Consider the following 25,707-nt stretch of genomic DNA (forward strand, 5'->3'; position numbering starts at 1 on the left):
CTTGAAACACTTGCTGCATTATTACTTTTTTTTTTTCTTTTTGGATGATAGAAGATATACAAAAATTGGGAAATTTTCTATCACTCGCTTATACTTACTTTATATTTACTCAAACTCCTCTATTCAAAGTTTTTTTTTCTGAATCCCTTAGAAAATCAAATTTACATCCCTATTAATTCTGAATCCCTAAATTACTTTGTTCCTACTATTATTATTTCACTATTTGTGACACCATGGCGGAGGCCTATGAATTTGAGCACATTTATAGGGATCAAAGCATAGTTTGAAGATTATACTTGCAAAGAAACGATGAACAATCACCAATCGATTCCAATTTTAAAACTCATAATTGAGCTTGTAATCAATCGTCATATTTCAATTGATCCTGATTACGAATCAGGCTGTTATCAACTGGAATAATTCAAGACTCAGCAATACTTGGTTGAACTCAGGTGGAACATGGTTTTAAAGAATAAGAATTAATCTAAGTCAAAATTTCCAAATCAAATCACCTCTACTTCGAATCCTAGCTTTCCTCCATAACTCATCACTTCACTCTGAAAAACAGTTCCTTCACCATATCTACCACTTGACAGGTTTCTTGGGTTTCAAAAAGGATAGAGGAGTGGGCGCCATCAGAGGGGCAGGGTTAATTTAGGGATTTAGAATTAACAGGGAGAAAGAGAAGTGAAAGTTTGCTTTTCTTTTTCTGTAAGAGTAAAAAAAGACTTTTGAATAAATATATGGTAAGTATAGAAGACTAATAGAAAATTTTTCACAAATATTTTTTATTGGAGTACCATAAATAAATTTAAATATTTTCAATGGAGTATCAAGAAAATTAAATATGTCATTGGGACACTAAATGCATGTTTCTTATTTACTACTAAAAAGGGCATCTTATTCTGATTAAATAAAATATTTTGGTCAAATAAAACGTGCAAAATTCATGGTAATTAATTTTTTCCAAAAAAATATTTACCTTAATGGCAAGCCTCCATCCCATGGAAATGGTGGCAGTCCCACCCCACCCCACCCCACCCCACCCCACCTTACCTTACCTTACCTTACCTTCTTGAATATAGTAGTAGTAGTTGTAGATACTCGTCAATAAGTGGACCTAGTGCCCCTTGTTGTTACTTGGTGGGTCCCTTGTCTGGCCTCTCATGGATCCCTCTTGGCTCAAATGTGGGACCTTGCACTTAAAACTTTTATCCTTTGCTAGTGAAAGAACAAGGGTTGCTACAGTGGTGGAAACGTGGAAAACGTGCAAACGTCCTGACCCATAAAACTTTTCTCCATCTTCCAGAGATTTATTTCCACTTTTCATTTTCCGCATACTTTTCCTTATAGTCTTGTGTGGCGAATTTGAAATGTAGACGTAATTTCCCATGGAGAAGTAACAAGTTTTAAGACTTTAAGGTGCTAAATCCATTGCACCTAGACAATGAAAACATAAAAGAAAAGAAAAAGCAGATGCTAGGAACGTGGTGGAAATTTCCACCATTCTTGCGAGATATTTCAGAGCTTCTTCAAAACATCAATAATAAAAGCAACCATTCTAATTTGGAATCGTTATCGTTTACGGTTCCTGATCGGTGTGGTTCTCTAGTGCCTCTCTTGGAGGTGGGACTTATCCAGGCACTTGGCCGAACACTCTGCCCGGGTGAGATCCAATCTCCTCTTGTGAGAGGCACTAGGGAACCGCACCAATCAAGGAACCACATACGATAAAAATTCCTCTAGTCTCCCTTGACAAATGGAAGTCAGTTCCCCCATTAATATAAGGTTCACGAACCCCTCCTAGGATTTTGGTATGTTCCAAAATACCCTTATGATACCTTTTTCCATATTCTCCCACCCTACTATGAATGGGATCATGTTCATCACTGGGGGAGGGGAACTTGGTCCGCCAATTTATATAAAAATTTCATGGTGTGTTACCCTGATTTTTTCCCCCTTGCTTACTATCCATTTCATTGAAGGGTGCATCTTTTGGTCACCAAGATGGTGAATTGAGAAGTTTACCCAAAAAAAAAAAAAAAGAATTGAGAAGTAGTGATTTTCTTTTGATTGCTCATTGTCTTATTCTTAAAAATTATTGAAATTGAGTAAACATGAATTTCCAAAATAAATTTACTACAACAACAATAGGGCTTTTGGGACAGAATTTTACCGTCACAAATGCTTCATAAGTCATGGCTAAAGCTTTTTTGCAGTACTTTCTCCTGTGGGAGGTTGAAGGCCTAGATTGGCCACAGTAACAAAACTTGGTAAATACTTTACTTACGACATAGCCATAGCAAATTTTCGTCTCAAATAAATGATTTTTCATGGAGAATATTCGTAGCAAAAGATGTTTGAGTCGGGGCACAATTTTGTCCCACCTCAAATACATATTTTTTTACCATAGACATTGTTCGTTGAAAAAGGTGAAGGACTTATTAGACCAATACCCACGGTTGATTTCTGTCACAAATATCATTTTTCCCACTTTAATAGTCCATAGGTGAAGGTTTACAGTAATCACCATTTTAAAAACTCTAAAAACAAAACATTGCCAATATTAGATAAAAAGTACACAAATTTCATAATTAAATCATCTATAATTGAGAAGTTGTGCATTGGCTTTCATGGAAATACCCTTCCTATTAGGTAGTACCTCGGAGTTCCTTTGCTCTCTGGCAAATTGTTTGTTGCTGACTATTCTCTCGTTTTTTAGTTAGTAAAGAGAAGATTGAAAGGTGAAAGTGTAGATTTTTTTCTCATGTCGAGCGAGCGCCTGCAGCTCATCATTTTTGTGCCTCCAGGGGGTTACATCTATTGGTTTGACATTCTTTTATATCTTCGAGGCAAGGTCATGAGGAAGCTAGAATTTATCTTTTACAATTTCTTATGCTCTGGTCCTTCTCTTGAGAGAAAAATCCACTACATAGCTTGGGAGAAGGTATATATATATTCCGAAGTATGAAGGGGGTTTGGGCACAAAAAATATTGAAGACATGAAGTTGTCTATGATTATATAGCAGGTTTGGTGGATTGCTTCTAAGAAAGATAGTTTATGGGTTAAATAGATCCATCATACATATTTGAAGGTGGATTCTCTGTGGAGTGTTAAATTTCTCAAAGACTATTCTTAGGTCTGGAGGAAAATACTGAGACTCAGAAGCAAGGCCAAAGGGCTAATTAAGCATGTCATTGGGAATGGTGAGAATTTAAGGTGTGGTTAGAACCTTGGCATCCACAAGGTATTCTAGTAAAGATTCGATAGTTGAATCCATTTTATGTGATAACAATTGGGTTTTTGTGCCCCCCCCCCCCCCCGCCACCTCGAATTTTATGCAAGTTTTGTCTGCTCTCCCTTTCATCGTTCGCCAAAGTGTAGATGTTCCAAATAGAGTCGTGTGGAGACCTTCCATTTCTGACCAATTCTCGTCTAAGTCGGCGTAGAAAGTTCTTCAACAAAGAAATACAATGGTTCCTTGGTCTAGGGCCATCTAGTTTGCTAGTAATATACATAGGCAATCCTTTTCGATCTACCTAGTGTTTTATTGTAGATGTGTTCCCCATGGTTGATCAATTAAGGAAAATAAATATTTTGAAACCGTATGCTTGTTGATTTTGCTCGTCAAAGATTGATGATGGAGATCACCTATTCATGTGTTAACTTTCTCTAAAGCTGTTTGGTAGGAGATTCGCCTTTTGTGCTCTTCTTCTAGACGAAGTATCTCTTCCCTGTCCTTGGAAGCAGAATGGGTTGCTAATGAGTTTAGTAGGGATTCCATTGAAAGAGTTGCATGTCTTGAATTCTGCTCTATATTTTGCCACCTATGGAATGAAAGGAATGCTAAGATTTTTCTCCAATGATCCAAGCTCATCCCTCAGTTGCCCCTAGAGATTCAGTGGGCTATGAAGGATAGATGTAATGGGCTGGTGCTTAAGGGTACGAGATCCGGAAGGAATTGTTTCTTGATTCAAACATAGGGAATTTTGGCCTTGTGGGTTAACAACTAATTGATGAGTTATTCTGTTTGCTCTTTTTTAGTTCCCTCAAGGATTAGTATTGTTTGTGTTAGCATAAGACTATGTCCTAAATAAGATCTAATTCTCTTTCAGCCCTAGAAATCTAAAATCCTAGTCTATGTCCTACATCAGGCTATAATGTCTCCATTAGAACTTATTTAGTCAACCAATGATATGGGATAGAGCCATTATATAGAATTCAAAACTATTAAGAAAATCATGGAGTTCTCAGACTCAAACAACCAAAAAAGGGAAGGTATTGATTTCCATTTGTCATGGGAGATAGTGTTAGAAAAATAATGCAGCAGAATGACGATTTGCAGAAGAAAACAAAGAGAAAACGAAAGCAAACAAACAAGACAGAGATTTTACATGGTTCACCCCTAAGAAGGTAGGCTACATCTACGGCAGAGCGATAGTCCCAGATCCACTATTTCTGTGAAGAAAAATACAAAACCTCTCTCACAACCCTCATATCTCATCCTTAGGGTATCAATTCCATTTTTGAAATGAGAGTCGTTTTTTTTCCTTCCTTTTTTCCATATTCTTAAATTTTCTTGATTGGTTCCAACTTGGTGTTTTAGTGTATGGTCCACTCATGGACTCCATCTACTCATACAAAGGTAAGGATTTAGTATGGTACAAGTTTGGGCTAACCATCATGGCTCCACTCGAGGCCCACCTGAAAATCTCAGGGTTTGGGCTAGAATTTTCAACCCATAGGCTGGCTAGGGTTGGAATTTCTAGGCCCAAGGTTTTGTTGTGTTGGGCTTGAGCTTGGGCTTAGGCTAGGCTGGGCCTTGGGTTGAGCCCAACCCAGCTGGAGCCTACCCTATATATATGCAAAACCATGCTATATATATACATATAACATGGTTTTTTATATTTCTATATGCGTGTGTGTGTAAGATATGTGCCATGATTTAAGTGCTGTAATTTACACTTAATTAATGGGGTTTTGCTCTGCGTAACCACGGTTGTAGGAGTGTCAAAAATGAGATTGAACCGATTTAACTGACTAAAATCGATCGACCAACTCGTTATCGGTTTGGTATTGATTTTGGTCTAAACCATTAAAAGATCAAAATTAGTGAGATCAACCATTTAGAACAAAATTGGAAAAGTCGACAAAACTCAGTATTTTATTACATTTTTTTTTGGGAGAATGGAAAATATATTAAATAAGGAAATAAAAAAAATGCAACAATAGCCAAATCTGGATCTTGGCTTAAGGAATCAGTATTAGATCGACCGATTCATATCTATGTCATAGAGACCTATACCAATTCCTTATTGATATGATACTGATCCAAGTATTGATCAAAGGTAAAAATGTAATAAAATCGATTTTTAATGAAATTTAGGGGTAAAACCTTCCAATCCAGACTAATATGGGCAGAACTAAATTGGTTTTGTATCGATATCAGCCGATATTGATACCAATTACTAAAACCTTATCTAGATGGCCAAGTCGAGGACCCAAACAAAAAAAAAAAAACAAAAAAAAATCAAAAATCAAAACAACAATCAAAAGGGATGGTATAACAGAAGATAGACAATTATTACAATGATAATTCACTTCAAATATATATGTATTTAGGTTAAAAGTTATTGTTTTTCAATTTTAAAAGTAAGAGAAAAATGACAAAAACGTAATAGCTAATGAAAATCTTGTTGTTGTGAACCCTGGTTAGCCTTTGGTTTTCAAACCCACCAAGTTTGTTGCACCCCTATGATTTAATGATCTGTAAACGGGATCTTGTGGGTGAGTACAAAATACAACGACAACAATAAAGTCAACTTTAGCCTAACTTAATGGGGTCGTTTACATTGATCCGAACAAAGGAAAATTGAGGTCAAAACAATAAAAGGGAATGAAAAGATAGAAAATGAAAAATGAAAAATGGAAAATGCCAAATAGAAGAATGAAAATGAAAGATGAAAATAAAAGGAACGAGGCACAATCCAGCAATTCGATCAAAATAATCTCAACTAAATGGGGTATGCTACATCGACCTTGCCCTCCAATAGGCACTATCCAAGGTCATACTTGGTATAAGACCTAAACTATGCATATCTTTCCTCACAACTTATCCTATGATCATTTTAAGTCTGCCCTTAGCTTTTTTAGCTCCTTCAGTCAGGATCATATCACTCCTCTTTACTATGGCGTTCCAAAGCCTTCGTTGAACATGACCATACCATCTCAAATGACTTTCTCGGAGTTTGTCATTTATCAAAGCAACTCCCAAGTCAACTCTAATATGATCGTTTCTTACTTTATTCTAAATGAGTACGAAATAGACAATGAAAATCTTGCTACTACCACCAAATAATCATTCATTCATTCCCAAATATCCTTTACCAAAAAAAAAAAAACTCACATTCATTCAGCAAAATACCTTCATTATGTAACATTTAAGTGTGTTTTCTCTATTGTCCCCACTTAGTCCATAGTCCCGTTTTTCTTGGCATCTACTTACTATTGGTTGAATAGCTAGTGTTTGGTCTAGTTAGTAAAAAAGTGGGATCATGCAAGAGGGTACATAATAGGCCATAAAAATCTAACTGTTTCCATTGATATTGTGATTAGAGAATTTTCTTTAACTACAGTGAAGGTTCATCACACCATCTTAGGAATCACAAACCCCAATAAGATTTTAGTATATTTTCTAAAATACCCTCTTGATATCATCTTGTGTACATTTGAAGCCCATGGTGAATGAATCATCGTCGTTAACTGCGTCCTTGTGATTAGTATTTGATATCATTTATTTAGTAAACTAGTTGGAAAACATGGTTTTGTTTCTCCACTCATCTTTCAGAAAAAACTTTGTGATTCAACTGTGTCAAATCCAATCAAGACAAGTCATGTTTTTTAATTTTTATTGTAATAAATAAATGTATAAATTATTAAAAAGTAAGAAAAATTAAGAAATTCCATATCAATGCATTTTCTTTATCCAAAAAATATATATATATCAATGCATTTTGACTTTATATCATTGAACAAAAGAAGGGAGATGAGGGTTTCTTATTATTTTAAAATATAAAGATACTATTTGTCATGACTCGGGTAAAAATACCGAGTCTTGTTTAACTCGGACGATTTATGACTTAGTCCCGTCAATTTTTTACCCTAACCTAATCTACACGATTCTTAACTAGATTTTCCAAAATATTGACTCGAATAGGGCTACCCACTCCAATCAAAACCCGGAATTCCAACTTAAGACTATGAAAAATAAAAAATAAAAATGAAAAATGAAAAATAAATAAAAATATAAAAAAAAAAAGGGGGAAGGAAAGGGCGGTAGGCGGTTGCTTCTGCCTGGGTTTTTCTTTTTTTATTTTTTTTTCTGCAGCTTTTCTTTCTCTTTCCTTGTCTTATATCTTTCTCTTTTCTCTGACGCCTTCGCCGAGCGGATCGGGAGGGAGGAAGAAAGCGAGAGATAGAGAGAGAGAGGGAGAGACTCAGCGGTGCGGAAGAATATCGAAGATGAAGATTAACGTGAAGACTTTGAAGGGTACTCACTTCGAGATCGAAGTCAAGCCTGTAGACACTGTACTGCTCTCTCTCTGTTTGAGTTATCTTCTAAGTTCTGATTTTTTTTGTTTATTGTATTGCTGTTCAAGCAAGTCTTGTTTCTTTCTGAACGTGAAAGTGGATTAATTGTTTGTTGACAGTTCATAATTGTGTTGTTTTGTTATTAGTGTGCAAGAATTAGGGTTTATCTTCTCATCATTGTTTTTCCCAATCTTCACTTTCCTGTGCTTATTCTTGTCTATTTCATGGTAAGGTTTAGGTTCCCTCGCTATTGCGTAGGCGAAATTTTGTAAATTGAAGATGTTTCTGTGTGTTAAATTTTGTTTTAGGATAGGAGTCTAATTGTCAATGTTGTAATTCAACTGACTTCGTGCAATTGGGTGTTTGAACTTAGTTGACCAGGAAAGTAATTAATTTAGCAACTTGACGTGGTTTGCTTTGTGTTTGCATCTAGTGCATTTAAATTCGGTTTAGATTCAAGGCATTAGAAGTGGAATGATTTGCACTTATTTCTGAATAGGGTAATTGTAGTTTGCTACTTTTGCCCTGGCCTTGATTCAGGGATAAGAGTGAGAAACTTTTCAAGGGCTACTTTAACTTATTATAATTGCTGATAAGATCATATTTAGCTGATGATTTGTCTTTTTTCTATACATTATGATTTGGCGCTGAATATCCAAATTTTGTTACAATGTAGCTGGACAATGGAATGAAATCCATAAGATTCAATTTTGGGAGATTTTTCTGTTTTGGCTGAAGTCGGACAAGGTCTGTCTGTTAGTGAGGTTTTGTGTATGTATCAAACTATAAGGACCTTCATTTTATATGTCCATTAGTCGCTGTGAACTCGTGCAATTTTTCTAAGCATGTTTAAATGATAATTTTTATCACCTGGTTTCAATGGGCAAAAAGTGGTGAGTTTGAGTAATTGCTCACTTGCTCCTTCCTCATGGAGTTTGTGGTTCTTTTGCCTCTTCTTTCTCATTTCCTGTGTGTGATACAGTATATTGGTATTGCTGTTTTCCCTTGACGGACTTCATCCTCTTTTGTATGTAAACCATATTGAATCTGAGATAGACAAGGGAAGCTATAGAAAACCTATAGTTTTAACTTTTCCTGCTAAAGTGTGGAATAATGAATGCTGAATTTTTGTTTCTCCCCCCTTATTCTGAACTCATGATTGTATGATTTTGAATTTATTGTTGAATATATTTGATAGAAGTGTTTTCGAACATTATTGGAACACCCAAAAAGCCCAGTATTTTACTTAACGGTAAGAGCAATAAATGTTATTGATTTAGGTGACATCTTACAGTTGGGGATAGTGATGGTGATGGTTAAATATTGAATAAACCCCAAACTACTTCTATCTGATAATGTAAAATGATGAAAAGTAGTGTTAAATATTTTAGGAAAGGGAATAACATAAAAGAAAATAGCTACATTTTGGACAGGAGTTGAAAAGTGAAGTAAAATTTCTCTCTTATACTTTTTTATTGAAATCTATGTTATTGTGGTTAATAACTGAAGTAAAATTTAGTTTCTGCATATAGTAATGATGCAGATAGATGGCAGAAATCTGCACAGATTTTTGTCTTCATCGAACCAGCAAAGAAGCCCATTGAACCAGTATTTTTTGGCCTAAATATTTCCAGATTAAGTGCCATCGATTAACACTAACTTGGGTGATAACTGACAATTTTTCTTGAGCCCCACAGCCAGCCGCATGGTGAAGAATTTGGAGATAAATTAGGAAATAATCCCAGCCTTGTGTATTGACTGCTTGTAATATCCTTTGGAAGATAATTCTTCAGATTTTGTGGGCTCAATGGCCATTGCATGGAGAAGTCTTTGAGGATTACACAACCTTTTTTTTAGTCCTAGATTTTAGGAAGTTTTATACCTTGCGTGGGGGTTTTATTAGACTAGGAAGTTTCTATTTTAAAATCGTGTTTTATGTATGGGTAGTTTCGATTTTTAGGATTCTTTACTATTTAATTAGATTGCTATTAGGATTTTATTCCTAGAAGTTGTCTTAAGTTGGTTATAAATAAGTATGTGGTTGAACAGAGAAGAGACAGAGATTGAAGAAAAGATTTATGGTTGAAGCTGTGAGACACAGTGATGGTCTGTTGAGAGACCATGGGTGAGAGGCTGAGAGAACCGACCCTATTCCCCTTCTTCTTCCTAGAAATTGTCTTAGGTTAATTATAAATAAGTATGTGGTTGAACAGAGAAGAGACAGAGATTGAAGAAAAGAGTTATGGTTGAAACTGTGAGATGCAGTGATGGTAGTGAGAGCGTGGGTTAGAGGCTGAGAGAACCAACCCTATTCTTCTTCTTCTTTATTAAAAAAGTCAACATTTTATTTTTGTTTTACCCTTACAGCTTACCCTTACAGCATTTTACATCCAACCAGATGGTGCCTTAGTTATTCCTTGAGATGGAAGCATGTTGCTACTACACATAAGTTCTTTGAACTTACAAATCAAAATCCTCAGATATGATAAGCAACCAACACTAGTGCAAAATTTTGGAAGATTGGTAGTAGATATGATCTACCAATTCTTCAGCTTGGTTGAATTGGCGCTCCAATTTAAGTTAGATGTTGAATTCTTTTCTTTTATTGTTTTAAGTATTTAATTTTGGGTCTACATCCTCTTAAAGTCCAAAGTTATTATTACAAAAGCATAAAGCTTATGAGTCACACTATGAAACTTTGAGAGAAGGGAGACCCATATCTCGATGAACCAATTTGGCTTTATGGTAGGTAGATCCATGAGAGAAGCTATCTACTTGTTGAGGAAGCTCATGGAAAGATATAGAGATAGCAAGAAGGTTCTCCATATGGTCTTTATTGACTTGGATAAAGCCTATGACCGAGTCCTTAGAAAGTTAATCCGGTATGTTCTAGTGAAGAGAGGGGTTTCGAGTAAATACGTGGATGTAATAAAAGATATGTACGAGGACGTGGTGACTAGTATGAAATCTGTGGGAGGTCAGGGCAAGGAATTCCTAATTTCGATTGGGCTACATCAAAGATTAGCCTTAAGCCCTTATTTTTTTGCACTTATAATGGATGACCTAACCAAGAGCATTCAAGACAAGGTCCTGTGGTGCATGCTCTTCACTGATGATATCGTTTTGGTGGATGAGACAAAAGCAGGGATTAATGCTAAGTTAGAGCTTTGGAGATCAACCTTGGAAACAAGAGGTTTTAAGATTAGTAGAACGAAGATGGAGTATATGATGTGTAATTTTAGTCACACTATGATGGATACCGACATGGTGCGAATTGAGGAAAGAGAGATACCGCAAAGTGACTATTTGAGATATTTGGGTTGATCACTAATAAAGAAGGTGACATAGAAGATGATGTTTCATACAGAATTAATGAGGGATGGATGAAGTGGAGAGGTGCATCCGGAGTGCTGTGTGATCGACATGTTCCTTTGAAGCTTAAAAGAAAGTTCTATTGGGCTGTTGTATGACAGACTATGATGTATGGGGCAGAATATTGGGCATTTAAGAAGTGTCATATTGAGAAGCTATGTGTGGCAAAGAGATGAGGATGTTAAGATGGATATGTGGAACAAGAAGGAAGGATAAAGAAAGGAATGATCGTATTAGAGCTGACTTGGGAGTTGCTCCGATCAATGGCAAGCTTCGAGAGAGTCTTTTGAGGTGGTATGATCATGTTCAACGGAGGCCTAGAGATGCCTCAATAAGGAGGAGTGATTTGATTCCAATTGAAGGAGCTAAAAGAGCGAAAGACAGGTCTAAAATGACCATAGGAGAAGTTACGAGGAAGGACATGCATAGTCTAGGTCTTGTACCAGGTATGACCTCAGATAGAGCCTATTGGAGCGCAAAGATCCATGTAGCAAACCCTATTTAGCTGAGATTTTCCTGACTTGCTGGGCTATGCTTCTTTCCTCTTACTTTTATCTGTAACTTTTCTTTTTTGCATCATTCATTTGTCATTGGCCAATTTTCACTTCTCATCTCATTTCCCTTCGCTCTTTTTCTATCTCTTCATTTCTTGTTTTTTTTTAACCCCGAATATTATCTGGGACCCGGTGGAGGCCCCTAAACTTTTATTAATATTAGTGGAAGAAAAAGAATACAAGGGGGGGACATAGCCACCTTACCCCAACCCAAGGAGAAAACAATAACTCTCAAGCACTCAAGAAAAGCCCAAACCCTTACATCAGGAGAAAAAACAGATAAAAGCCTATTTCCTGAGAACTGGTAAACCAATTTTATCTTCCCAGAGAATTCGCCCAAGGCCCCCCCCTTGGAGCACAGACCCAGAGTGGAAGACAGTGTTGGAAGCTGTCTCTCAGGCCAAGTTAGCAAGCCAATCAGCTGCTCTTCATTCCCTTATTTCGTCTAGTCCTCAGTTTTACCTACTTTGTTTGTTTGGATCCATGTAGTCGACCCCATTAAGTTGGGATAAGGCTGAGTTTGTTGTTGTATCCTCTTAAACTCCAAGTAGACTTTTAAGAGGATAGTGTTATATAATGTTGGAGTCGGCTAAGAGGTCCCCCAAACCAACTCCAACTCTGTCTCTCCATTGTTAATAAAAAGGGACCGTGGGCTCTTCATTACCCATGATTTAATTTTCAGAAAATAGAAGCTTTGTTGCTTCTCTTCCTGTGTGAAGGCTCTTGTGTATGATGAAGGCGTTGGTTGGTGTTTGATAGGAGGATCAAACACTTTGCGGTGGGAAGCCCGGGGTGCATTGTTCTCTCTCTAGTTCTTCATAAGGTACTGTTCTGTTACTCATTCTCTGCAAATTATGCTTTTCAAGTGCCTACAATTCTCAGTCCAGTCATCTTTATATTTGTTAATTGAGGGTGAGTCCAATCTCTGCTTCAAGTTCTGTTTTTTGCAATCACCAATTAAAATTATCTATTTTCAAAATCTGTCTTTGAATTCTGATTCTGTTTGTTAAATCTGTCAATCCTACTCATAATAGGAGTGTTTGATTTGGAAGGGTTTATGCGTTGATTTCGAGTTTGATAACAGAATTTAAGATTTTTCTCTGTTAATTCCTGTTCTCAATTTTAGATTCTGCCTAGTCGTTAATGGAGTCCTATTTCAAGTAGGACTGATTTACCTATGAATGCTGAATTCAATATCTTGTTATTATTAATCTGATTCGTCGCAAGTGGATATCCTAACCTCGGTTTCATTTAGGTATTATACTTCTGATGTCTGATTCATATTCTGATTTGTGAATTGTCCATTGTACCCTTATCCTAGTCTCACTAGGATTCCTTTTTACATTCTGATTCGACCATTGGATCGTGCTGAATCTTTCAGCAAAGGTTTAATTCATTAATAGAAGATCTTGACCTGAATATCAGGTACATCTGACTGGCTGGATTTGGTTAAAAAATTACTTATGTGTCTCTCTATTTTCAGTCCTGTTTTAATCCTTTAAATCAGTATTTCATTTATTTTTGCGTTGTGATATTTGGGAGTAAGCTGAATAATTCCATTGGTGGATTGGATCAGTCACTAAGCTTTCAAAAACTGTCTGAGCTGTTTGATGGCCATGAGGTTAACAACCACTTGTGGAAATTGATCCAACGTTTTAGGTAAGCTTGTTTTGCTCTGTGGTGGGGAATGTTTCCAGGAAGACCTTGTGATTTTTATGTCTGCTAGTAGGGAACTCATTGGGGCCCTTTCCACTCCAATGTGCTTCTTTTCTGCGTTGGCCTCTGGGTGTGAGCATCCTATGGGAGACTTGTCATATTCTCTTTAATGCTGTGCGAGGATGATCATACATTGAATATTCTCCTTCTCCCTCATACACAGACAACCTAAAAAAGTGTAAAGAAGCATCCTGATGCAGTATGACATTAATCAATTGCCTTCAGTATGTCAGGTGGAATGGCTAGTTATTAAACTTGTTAAAATATGGCTCCAAATCTCCTTTTGTGTTTCATCTGCCATATGCATATTCATTGTCAGATCTGTCAAGGAATGAGCTTCCTTCCATTGATAGAATCTGAATACTGTTGCCATTGGGGATCTAATTGTATGCCTTGATGACATCACTTGTGCATTAGGGCTTTTTTTTGCATGACAGACTAACATAGAGGCATATACTGCAATTTCCTAATGTTCATGATTCCCACAGGATTGCTGTCTGGGATTCCTGCTGATGCTTTGCCAAGTTTCATTGTAACCTTGCCCTCAAGAGGCAGTTAGTGGTCCTATTTGTTAATGATTAATATTTTTGGGTGGGAAAGGGAGAGGTTCTAGAACTTGTGGTTGTTTTTAATACATTGAAGAATCTCGATGTTGCTTCTCTTTAAAATAAGAGTCTTTCCATATGGACGTATAAATTTTTACAGTTTAATCCTGAGAAGTTCATGAAGAGCCTCTCATTTACACAAAGATTCTTGAATTTAATTTTGGTGATCAAGTTTGCCGGCCATGTAGCTATGGTTATATTCCAAAAGTGCATTGTAGTTGGATTGAAGTACAACAACAGGTTTTGTAAAGAAATGTTCTGTACCATTGCAGCTCTTGAGCCAGGCTGGGCGATGCAGATTTATCACCAAACTGGGCTTCTTTGCTTAGAAATAAATCTAGGGTTGGGTTATATACATGTTGGGCCTTTGATCCCATGGGTTTTCAATGTAATATGTCACTTTTATGGACCTAAAGTATGGGTAATAGGGTTGCATACGGGATTAGCTGTTTTAGTTCCATACTTAGTTTTATTTTGATGTAAATAGTCATGTGACTACTTAGGTGGTCAGTTGACTTTTTTTTTTTAAAAACAAAAATCGAATTAGTTTAATAAGTCATGTGACAACTTAATTGTCACCTCTTAGAATCGGCTAGGCTAGTTAGTAGTCATGTGACTACTTAAAATAGTCACATGACCCTTTTAATTGTTGTCTATGTAATAGGAATCGGCTAGGGGGGCTTCTTAGTCTCCTAGGCTTAATAGGATTATGGCCTTTTGGCCCATATAAATAAAGTTATTTTCGTGGGGGCTCATTCACCTCACAATTTGAAAAACAAACTCTCTCAAAGCTCTGCTGTTCTGCAACTTTCTCTTCATTGCTGAAGATTTATCTTGTGTTTGATCAAGGATGACGGAATCAGTGTTTGATCCGTTTGACACCTTGCGGTGGGAAGCCCGAGTGGTTCAAATTGGTTACTCGTCTTCTCCATTGCTGTTACATTCAAGTTCTTGTTCAAGTTCTGGTTTCAAGAGTTGTTTTACATCAACAAATAAATTCTGTTCAAGTTTGTTATTCAGTAACCAAGTAAGTTGAACCTGAACCAAACCCTAGTCACTCTTCTTCCCCTCTAGACCATCCATAACCTGCTCAGCATAACTAACCATTAGAACACCACCAAACCCTGTCCGAGTGTCTTTCCAGTCCTTTCGAAGACTTGATCCAAACCTGATCCTATTCTGCCCACTTCTAATCCTAGAATCTCCATTCATCTCCCTTCAAAAACCTGGATCCTATTCTGCCAACTCTAATCCTAGAATCTCCAGTCATCACCCTTCAAAAACCTAACCCTAACTCAACCAACCTTGCTGCTGATTCTGTTTAGCAGCCTTAGACTGGTTATTTGTTAACGAGACCTTCACTGGAAGACTACATCAACTTACCTTAACCCTAACCTCAAACCCTAGTTCCCACTAAACCCTAACCCTAAATTTGACCTTTTCCATTAATTTAACCATAACCGAATCTCCCTTTGAAGAACAGTTCCTGGTTTTGGCTTCTAATTGGATTGTATTCAATCTAGAACTACATTACTGGGAGTTATGGAACTCTCTATTGTCCTTGTTGCTTTATATTTTGGTCTTGAGCTATTGAGTGGGCCTGCTTTCAGGGCACCCATTTGGTTTGATTCCCAAGTGTTTCACAGGGTGTTAAAATAAACTTGATCTTTGAGGATGTAATTGAGTTTGGATCAATCATGTGTAGAATTTTGGGCTGATTGTAATACTAATGAAGTACACTTTCCATTTCTACTATGATGTGATCTGTGAAGGTTCGTGTTGTCCATTGGAAGGGGGATTAATGATCTTGTTCATTTTGTCATTTGAAATTTGTAATTTTTATGTGCAGGTTGCTGATGTGAAGAAAAACATAGAAACTGTCCAAGGCCCAGATGTTTACCCAGCTGCACAACAAATGCTTATTCATCAGGGGAAAGTTCTTAAAGATGCCACAACACTGGATGAAAACAAAGTTTCTGAAAATAGTTTCCTTGTCATTATGTTGGCCAAGGTAAGACTATTTTCCTTTGAAGTGCCTTCTTCTAATTTTTTCCTTCTTCAGGTTGTATGTGGTAAGGATAAAATCTGATACTTGGTAGCTTAATCTCTGATTTCAGGCTTATTAGACTCATTCAAATTTGACAGGATGATGTACCTGTAAAGTAATATATATATATATATATATATCTTTTATTGGATATTTAATCTAACAGGTTTCCTTAGGACAAGCTAACTCATGATAAATTAAGATTTTTCCTTCTAAATGGGATTATGGTCATGCTAGTCTGACATGTATTGTATCTTATTCTAACCAAAGGTGCTGTCACCAAGTTTTTGCTATCCGAGTCTTTGACTACTAACTTTTTATATGGTATATAATCTTCTTAATGTTGACATTTTCCATGTGAGTGGTCAAGTTCTCTCTCTACCCTCCTTCGGTAGTACATATAATGTCAATTGGGGAGTGCAAATCTGTGTCAGTTGGAACCAAAGACACATGGGCTGGTTGAGATCTTTTTAATTCTCATTCTAGAGTAGGGCCGTGTTTGGTAACGTGAGCTAGAAGTGTTTTGATGCAGATCCTAGCCTCCTCGAATTGAAGAAGCCACTCGAAACTGAAACTTAAGGTTTTAGTAGGAGCCTTAGTTTAGTTTAGTTTATTTCCATACTTAGTTTTTATTTTGTGTTTCTTATTGAACCGGGTTAAATTGGTTGCATCCAATTGGTTCAATTGGTCTAATTTAAGTGAAGTGATCCTATTGGCTAAGAGGTTCTTATATCCTATTGGCTATTAGGGAATCTTCTTTAGTTTAAGTAGTTTAAGTTGTTTTTAAGTCATTAGGACTCTATTTTGAATCTATTTCAGTTTCCTAGTCAGTTTAAGTTAGCTAATAGGTTAAGGATTGGGTTAGGCCATTCCTTTTTAGTGTCTAAGTCTAATTTTGAGTCTTTTATATAAGGCTCTAAGGGGGCCAAGTATTAGATACAAATTTGATTAATAAAAATTAGCTTTATGCTTGCTGCCTTTGTTGTTGCCTTTGCTCCATCGTGAGTGTGCCTTGTGAGTAATATCAAGGTGAAGGGATTGGTGGATCTCCAATCGACTCCTTGTATCGTGCAGATCGGGAGGGCTGCTACTTATCTCCTTGCATCGTGAAGATCGGGAGACCCCATTGTTCATCTTCAAAGCTATTGCCATTGAAGTCCTGCAACAAGTAAGAAATTCTGCAACTATTCTTCTTCCTTCTAGAAGGTCACATACAAGGTGATTTTCGTGAGAATTCTGCCCAGCCAAATCTAACCATTAGTACCTGCTAAAAATTTGATCGAGTCTTCCTCAAACCCTAAGAGAGACTCGATTCAAATTTCAGCAGCATCCACCTAGCCGATTGTCTGAAATTACAGTTTTACCCCTCTCTTCTACTTCTACTAGGAAACCTCCATAACTTCGAATCTGTCCATCAGTTTCAAATCAAACTTTCAGCATACATCCCTTATATCATTGTTGACACTCTTTCCAAGTTTCAACCCCAAACTCCCACTCTAACCCCTTCATCTCCTTGCTCCATTAAAACCCAAACCCAAAACCCTAAAATTCAATTCTGCCCAAAATTACAGAATTTCAAAACTCATCCAAACCCTAACCTTTTTATACCATATTGACCCCCTAGACCTGCCCATTAATACCCTATAAATCCCTTTCCCAATATCCAACCCAAACCCTAGGAATTGACCTAAATCCTAGTGCTGTCCATTCGAACCAGCAGCCCCTTTTGTTATTTGATCCTGTTGTTTGGCTCCTAGTAGGTCTCCTACCTATCTAGGACTACATTATGTTTCTTTTCATTTTTGTTCTCAGAAAATACTTCTACGAGAGAGAAACACGTCTGGTAACAGGATGTAAGAAGTGCTAAATCAGAAAAGAAACAAAAACACGTTTGAAAGATACTTTAACTGAAGCGATTCTGGCACTTCAACTACAGCAATTTTTACTATTGAATGATACATTGAGATTTAAGTGGGATTTCTGGAATTCTTTTTAAAATTACTATGAGACAATAATAATGGCTATGTAGCAGTAATTGCAAAGTGCCATCATTAAAAATAACACCATTTTTATTCACTATATTAAGTACTAATTACTTCCTAAATGCTATGTAAATAACAATGATTGACAAAATGAAAAGCCATATGAATAAAACCAACTATGCAACCTGTGGTCCCGACTTAGGTGACCATGAATCCTTTCAAATCCATTATCAATCATATGTGGTTAAACGCCATATTCATAATCATCCACCCAAATAAATGAGTTGGGACGATCCTCTTGTACAGGGCATGTGTAAAACCATCATCTGTAATTCTTCTTTGTGTGAGCCATTTTCATAACCATTAGACCTTGATCACATGAACACATGGGATGCTGTGATTGTTCCGTCATTGTTCTGCAAGTTATAATGAGTAAAAAAGAGTACTATATACCATTGTGTGAAGTAATGACACCAACATAGTTGCAAATACTGTAATTGTTGAAGCAGTGCATGCGGTCCAATAAGATTAATTATAATTCAAGTACTGATAAAAGAAAACAAAATGTGCTAACTAATGACATGTACAATATCAAAATAAAGCTTCTCCACAGACTGATGACTTAGCTAACCTCTGTTGCCTAGCTGACTGATTTGCAATTTCCTTCTTACGCTGATTAGCAGTAGGAAGCATTTCATGTGATGGGCCTCTTCCTCAACTTCATCAATCAGATTTGGATGATCTGATATGTAATCTTCATTTCCAACCGTTGTTGATCTCGGATGCAGTTTTGAATTGCACAAGCAACAATCACATTATGAATGGTGTTTGAAATCAGGCATGACTTCTAATTAGGAATTGAGTTTTCAAAGCTCCAAAGCTCCTCCTAATCGCATTCCTTAATGAAGAATGTCTATGATTAAACAATTCAATTCCAGTTCTAGCATGTCTTCCACTACCTCTAAAATCTTGCAAATGATGCCGCTTCCTTTAAATGGTGTCAAGAAGCCGGGCATACTGAGATAACCTGCGTTTACTACATAGTATTTGTCTACCATTTTTGTGAAAAAAAAAAAACGTGAAAACACAAGTTGGATATAACAAACATAGAAAAATTGACATTCCTGGTCTAAGAATGCCTTCATATTACCTTGGGATGGCTGAGGAAATCTCAAATTTGGATTCTCTAATGCTGAAGCAAGGACTCGATAGTCATTTGCAGTGCCCTCCCAACCAACATATAGAAATGTGAATTTCATGTCGAAAGCGCATGCACACATCCCATTTTGGGTTGTAATTAATTTTCTTCCTCTATAGGGGATTTGTTTTATTTTTGGTACATGAGCACTTGTATGTGTGCTGCCAATGGCACCTACACAGTCCTAATATGTTTAACAATCATAAGGATTCAAACACAGAAAAAAATCGTTCTAAAAAAATGTTCATAACCAAATGCATTTGATATTACCTTGAAATATGGGTAATACTTTGCGTGTTGTACAATCTCTGAGGGAGTGTTATTGAATGATGGTGGTTTGATAATTTCTTTTGTTACCTTCATGAAAGCTTTCAATACTTCCCTAAAGTAGCGACTTACAATTTCCCCTCAGTGCTGAAATCTTTCTGACACAGATCTATTGGTGTCTTTCTTTCCACTATAGTCAAGAACATTCCAATTTGTCTGATCTAACGACTCACGTTGATTCATCAGATTACATAGGTTCTGAATACCTGATTTTCCATCCTAAATGACTCATAACATCTATCTACATGCCCAGTCATAATCTTATGAACCCGTGTAGTCCCCTATCAATCAACCATCTCTACATGGCTCTCTATTATAGAGTGATTCAAAACCAATTAGTAGGAATTGTAAGATTATTGAATATTCTTCTTTCTTAACACTATCCATATCAACATCAGTCCAATTCAATTGTCTAGCTGGGAAATTATTAATGCTGGTCATTGCTGCAACACATCCCTATTTTAACATTTATATGAATGAAAGTTACTAAACAAAATATCATCCATTAGAATATTAAAAAAAATCATCCACATTAATACAGAAGAAAGTTAATAAACCAAAGATAATCCGAATGAGTTTTTTCAGAAATACAGACAAAACAATCATTCACATATAATATATTGAAAAAAAACAAGATACAGTCATCTAAATAGTTATCCATATGAGTTTGGGTCATCCACAATCCACACAATACAGTCATCCATAAAATGCATCATCAGCCAAGCATTTTCAAATACAAATCCATTTTATCAAGGGGGACAATGGATATAGCACTCTCTCCAGTTCGGGTCTTCCAAAATCTGCTTAGCTGCCTATGTATACATCTCATCCCCAATCTCAGTGAGGGTGTATAGTGATGTAGATCACAGATCCATGTGAACCAGCAGGAACAACCCACTATCGATCCAAGAGAATCTAGGGTTTCCAAAAAACCCTAAAGCTGCTCGATCTCTCTTCTTCCTGTTCTGATCGAGTTCTTCCATTTGGGGATTTCTACTTTGAAGAAGGTTATTCAGCCCTATCTGCAGCTTCAACCTGTTACTAGTTTGTGGGATATTATTACTTCTCTTGTTCATTTGTGGTTACCAATTTGAGATCCCATCATTCTCTTTCTTGTTCACTGGAGGTTTCCAATTTGATCTTATCTGGGATTAGACCTATTCTGGTTCTGGTTTTACATTATATAGCTTGTCCATACATTTTCCGATGGAGTAGGGGTGATCATTCACAACTCTTGTTGTTTGTGATGTGGAGGAGGATGTACTAATGACCCTCTCTGTCCTGGCTTGAGACATTTCAGCAATGGCCTTGCGAGCCATTGAAAACTTTTGGCTCCTGCTTCTCCTCTTTGCGTTTAGGGTCCTATCATGTCTGTAGGTTTCAGTATGTGGGTTGTCTACTGGCTCTCCATCAATATCATCCAACCCAGCAGAAGGCATTGTAAAATCACCCTGATCAACATTATGATCATCATCCTAATCTGTGTTAGGAACATCCTTAGCATTTCTGACTACATTATCACTGCTTACTTATGTATCTTCAAATCTCATTTGAAGTTCTGGCCACTGAAGAAGACCAAACCTTCTGAATCTTGCCTAGTTCGGACTTTGTATTAGCTTGACATTTAATAGATTTCACTATAAAAAATACTAACCAAACCTTTTAAATTTAACTCTGGATTAGGAAATACTAAACTATATCCTTGATGTGCCTATCCCAGACACCATCATTTTCAATTGTGACAGTCCTAGTCAAATAACTGAATATAGATCTCTCCAACAATTTTTTGAAATTGCTGTTATCTTGCTTCAGCTTGTTCCAGAATTGCACCATGTCATATCAGTGACCAGTTTTTGCCTTAAACTAAGTTTTTATGTTATTGAGTTATTCCACCGTCTTTTTAAAAATGTTGCTTGTCTTGTTGCCCTTCTTCACCGCCTCTACCATTGGCGTGACATACATATCAACCTCAGACTTTCCATTTTGCACTCTCAATGTCGGGTTGTGAAGTGGTAGCCATGTCTTCAAATCCTTTTACCAGACAAGATAATAGCGACAACCAAACTACAAAAGTTAATAACTGTACAATTCAGTCATTCCAATACAATGTAGCACTAGTGATGGAGCCTTCTCTATTGGATGTCACAACTAAATTAATATTTGCACCAACTGTAGTAGAGAATTACAAATTACAGTAAAAGAGTTGGATAAAACATTAGAAGCTGCTCTAATCTTGTTGGTGATTACAAGTCTGTTGGACAATAGAGTTGCAGCAGTCTTGGAGCATATCTAGTGTTGATTTCACACGGAATTGTGCCTCATCCAAGAAACTAAAATCTTAGTTTGTGGATTGATGCGCATTTATCATACCTGGTGTGATAGAGATTGCCGATGGAACATTAAGAATCATAGTGTCCCTAATGTTGATTACTATTATTTATTTTGAGCGTATACAGAATGCATTTAATGTTTAAAGAGAGTTTGGGGACCATAGCATGGAATATAAAAGGACACAAGATTAAATATGCAACATTCGTTTGGGTCCTTTAATGGGGTTTAGTGAGAAAGGTCTATTCATACAAAACATTAGTTTCATTGCAATGTGAATAAAGCCAAAGAAAAAGTGTTTAATTTTAACTTTGATTGTTACACATTTTTCACGAGGTTCATTGATATTTTTGGTAAGATGATGGGAAGGGTGAAGACATTGGTTTCTATATACTCTCATAATAGATTATGGGTCTAGAGTATATTCTGAAACAAGAACATAGAGAAGATGCATCTAGACTCCTAATATACTTCAAAATGCATACCAAACACAGCCTTCTTAAAACATTGGTTTCTATATACTCTATTCGAGGTATTGTTTATCAGATCACCTGAAAATTATGAGCTTAGCTAAATAATAATTAAATGACCTACAACCAAGGTTTAAAGTATCGGTATCGGGTATCGTATCGATCGGGTGATTTTAAGAGACGTATCGTATCGTATCGTATCGTTTTGGAGATACGTATCGAACAATACAGATACACATAGAAATGGTCAAGATACACATGGAAATACACTTTTGGAACAAAAAACGATATAAATAAGCAATATATAGTGAGTGTCATGAATAAAACCTAAAATGGTGAATAATATATAACCAAACAAGTGCATTAAATTGAAATTGTTATAAAAGATGAGGTTTCTCATATGTTGTAATCGTCTATAGCGACGAAGAGTATTGGATGATGCAAGGATGATGTTGTAGCACTCCTTGATTCGTTTTTTAGTTTACAAGTGTGAAAAACCAAGATTAAATGCAAGATTTTAGACTTTTGTTTGAGAGTTTTCCTTTATTTTTTTGTTAGATTAGGAGTTGTATCAAGTCTGTGAGTGAAAATGGCTTGTATCGATGGTATCGGTACGTGTCGGTATGTATCGAGCCATATCGGCCGATATGTATCGATACGTATTAAACCACCCACAGAACCCTTTACTGGACACATCGATGGTATCGATACGTATCGGTCGTCGTATCGTATCGGCCTGTATCGGCCGATACATTTCGATACAATTCGGGACAGTTCATTTTTTTTTAAAAAAAGGGAGACGTATCTGTATTTATCGTATCGCTATCGACCGATACCGATATGTATCGGTCTGTATCGTATCGTATCGGTCGATACTTTAAACCATGCCTACAATTATAAGCAAACTATGGGCATATTTTAGATTTCTAACAACTTAAAATTTTCCAATCAACAATGTGGATTGATATAGATAATACATACAATTCAAGAATAAAACATGCATTTTCCCGTTACAGTCTTTTAATTTTGTTTTAGCTTTTCCTTTTGTTGGTGATGTTCTGATGGGTTGCCCTTTATGCTGTTCTTCATTTTGGAGGGAGTTCCTGTTGGTCTAGTAATTCTATTGTACATTTGTACTCTCCTTCTTGATAGAAAAATGTATAGATGAACATGACAATCACCTTCTATTTTACATTTATTATCTTTTCTTTCAATAATTCGTCATTTATCCAACCCCCCCTAACCAAAAGACATAAAGCAAACTCCAATGGTTCTCCATGTTTTCACTCCTAACCAGAGCACCCCTCCAAATATTGAGGTTCACTCTGTTTCATTGATTATCGTGTTGCACTTGTTAATCCTGAAGGGAAGATGGACATTCTAAATGTTTCCAGTATACAATAGATGCCAATTTTCAGAGGGAGAGATGGGGCATATGTATTGGTCTCGTTCATGATAATGATACCTTTGGGGCACTAAGCTTGCTTAAATTGGATGGTGGAGATAAGCTCCTCTCTTTTTTTCCCCTTCTTTTGTGAAATAAGAAGATATCTTAATATAGATATGGAACTTATGTCAGTCGAACCCTTTAGTTGACACTTGGAGGATCCATCTTATCGTGGTTTATTTCTGACTGTGATTGGGAAGTTTGCAAGCATTGTTTTGCAGTTTAATGGCAACCAGTGGTTTACTCACATGTTTTACTTTGAAAACAGATTAGGTGTTATGATTTCCTTAATGATTGGTTTGTTCATTATTTTGTCTTTTAATTTGCTATCATCTTCATGGTAGTAACTTATGTGGCATGCTGGGAAAAAATGACAGAATAAGAGCTCTTCTAGTGGAGGTTCAAGCACAGCAGCTACCGCTACAAGTCAGGTTAGAGTTTCACAGGTTTTTCTATTCACTTCCTTTCTATTGTCTATCTTCTTCGTCCTATTATTATCATGTCATGTCCTTATAACATTGTCAATTGCCTCCCCCATTTTCTAAGAATAGACTAGTGAAAATCAAAATTTTATTTTCTGGTTCAAGCTAACGTTGAAGTTTAATTCTACATGTAGTAGACATGATTTCATATTGTTTTTGTAGTTTAGATTTGCGTGCTTTTGAACACCACCAGGCATGCATCACAAGATCCTTACTAGTTTCTAACACCGTTTGGAACCTTGGTTAATATATATATTTTTTAATGTGGATGAATAACTTTTCTTGTTGAAGATAGGGAGAGCCAACTCTCCATAGAGTAGATACGACAAATTCTATATCTCCAAAAAGAAAGAAAAAGAAAATGGCAACAGATTTGATTACTCTGAAAAGGAGTAAAGGGAATAATGCAATACCTAGTCCCAACTAGAGATCTAGAAGAGACTTGCTAACCGGAATCTCCATAATGCATGCCTTAAATCCTAATTCTTGAAATCAGAATCTAGGGTGATTAGGCTGCTGACAGGCCTAGGTCTATGAGATAATACTTGTGAAACTTGGGCTGAATATATGAGTTTCAGAACAACAGCAGAAGATTAATGTCAAACGATGAATTGCAGAGATTTGACGGAATATACTATAAGAAAAAAATCAGGGATCGGACTTGCAACAATAAGAGAAATCAGAGTAGCAAGCAGAATAGGGGATTTACAGAGAAAAACAAATCTGAATATTATTACAGAATGCAGGATTGGATTTAAATTTCAGATCTGAAATCAAGAAGATATGATACTGAAACAGAGGAGAGGGAGCAACTATGATTTCCAATCAAAAGAATATCTTCATGCAATAATCATTTTTTTATTTGGGGGGGGGGTGTTACAACTATTTAAACAAAAATAACAACTAGAATTCCACTCAAAGTGGACTTCCTAAAGACTTTTTAAAATAATAAAATACTCCCGAAACTTAATCTGTAACCAGAACTAGGCCCCACACTTAGACAGTTATCAACTAGATAAGAAAAACCAGAAATTGTGAAAAGTCACAACTCATAAGAATTACAACTAAACCTCTAAAATAATTACAAGAAATCCCCAAAGTAAAACAATGGTTTACAATTTAACCTCGATGGGTTTTGAGCCATGGACTGGAATGTTGTATAACGGTTCAGCCTGTCCAATGCTGTTATCATTCCAGAACAGAGCAAACTGAACAGTTTAGAGAGAAATCTTATAGGAGAGAATAGAACAGTCAGATAGGTCTGTATCTCTGGTCTAGTACTCTATTCTAAGAGGACAAACAGCTCTCAATAGATCTCAGATATCTGACATCGATTAAATAGTGTGCATGGGGTTCTCCTAGTGAGACTAGGAAAACAAAGCAGGTGTGTAACTGTCAAGTCTCTAACAGTAATAATCATTATTGTAGACCAGAAATTCCGGAAAAAATATAACCAGAAGCTAGTATATGAAATTTGAACCAATTCTAAGAAGCTTTTAGGAAGATATAGAACTTGAAATCACTCAGAAAATATGGACTACAACAAGGGTGGCATAAGCTTAGGAGAAGGAATAATCTGACCTGTTGT

At 36.4% G+C, this 25,707-nt stretch overlaps 1 protein-coding gene across 2 annotated transcripts in view; it reads left to right on the forward strand.

Moving 5' to 3' along the window:
- Positions 1-7,476: 7,476 nt before the first annotated feature.
- LOC122646892 (ubiquitin receptor RAD23c-like) overlaps positions 7,477-25,707 on the forward strand; it is a 34,520-nt gene continuing 16,289 nt past the window's right edge. Inside the window, exons 1-3 of one of the 2 annotated variants that reach the window (XM_043840526.1) lie at positions 7,477-7,588; positions 15,688-15,849; positions 24,015-24,083. In XM_043840526.1, the coding sequence (XP_043696461.1) occupies positions 7,523-7,588; positions 15,688-15,849; positions 24,015-24,083 (297 nt within the window). In that variant the 5' untranslated portion in view covers positions 7,477-7,522. The remainder of the gene's footprint in view (positions 7,589-15,687; positions 15,850-24,014; positions 24,084-25,707) is intronic. The other variant, XM_043840527.1, reaches the window with a different exon arrangement.

Source organism: Telopea speciosissima, chromosome 11 (genome assembly GCF_018873765.1).
Source record: "Telopea speciosissima isolate NSW1024214 ecotype Mountain lineage chromosome 11, Tspe_v1, whole genome shotgun sequence".
Taxonomy (NCBI): Eukaryota; Viridiplantae; Streptophyta; class Magnoliopsida; order Proteales; family Proteaceae; genus Telopea; species Telopea speciosissima.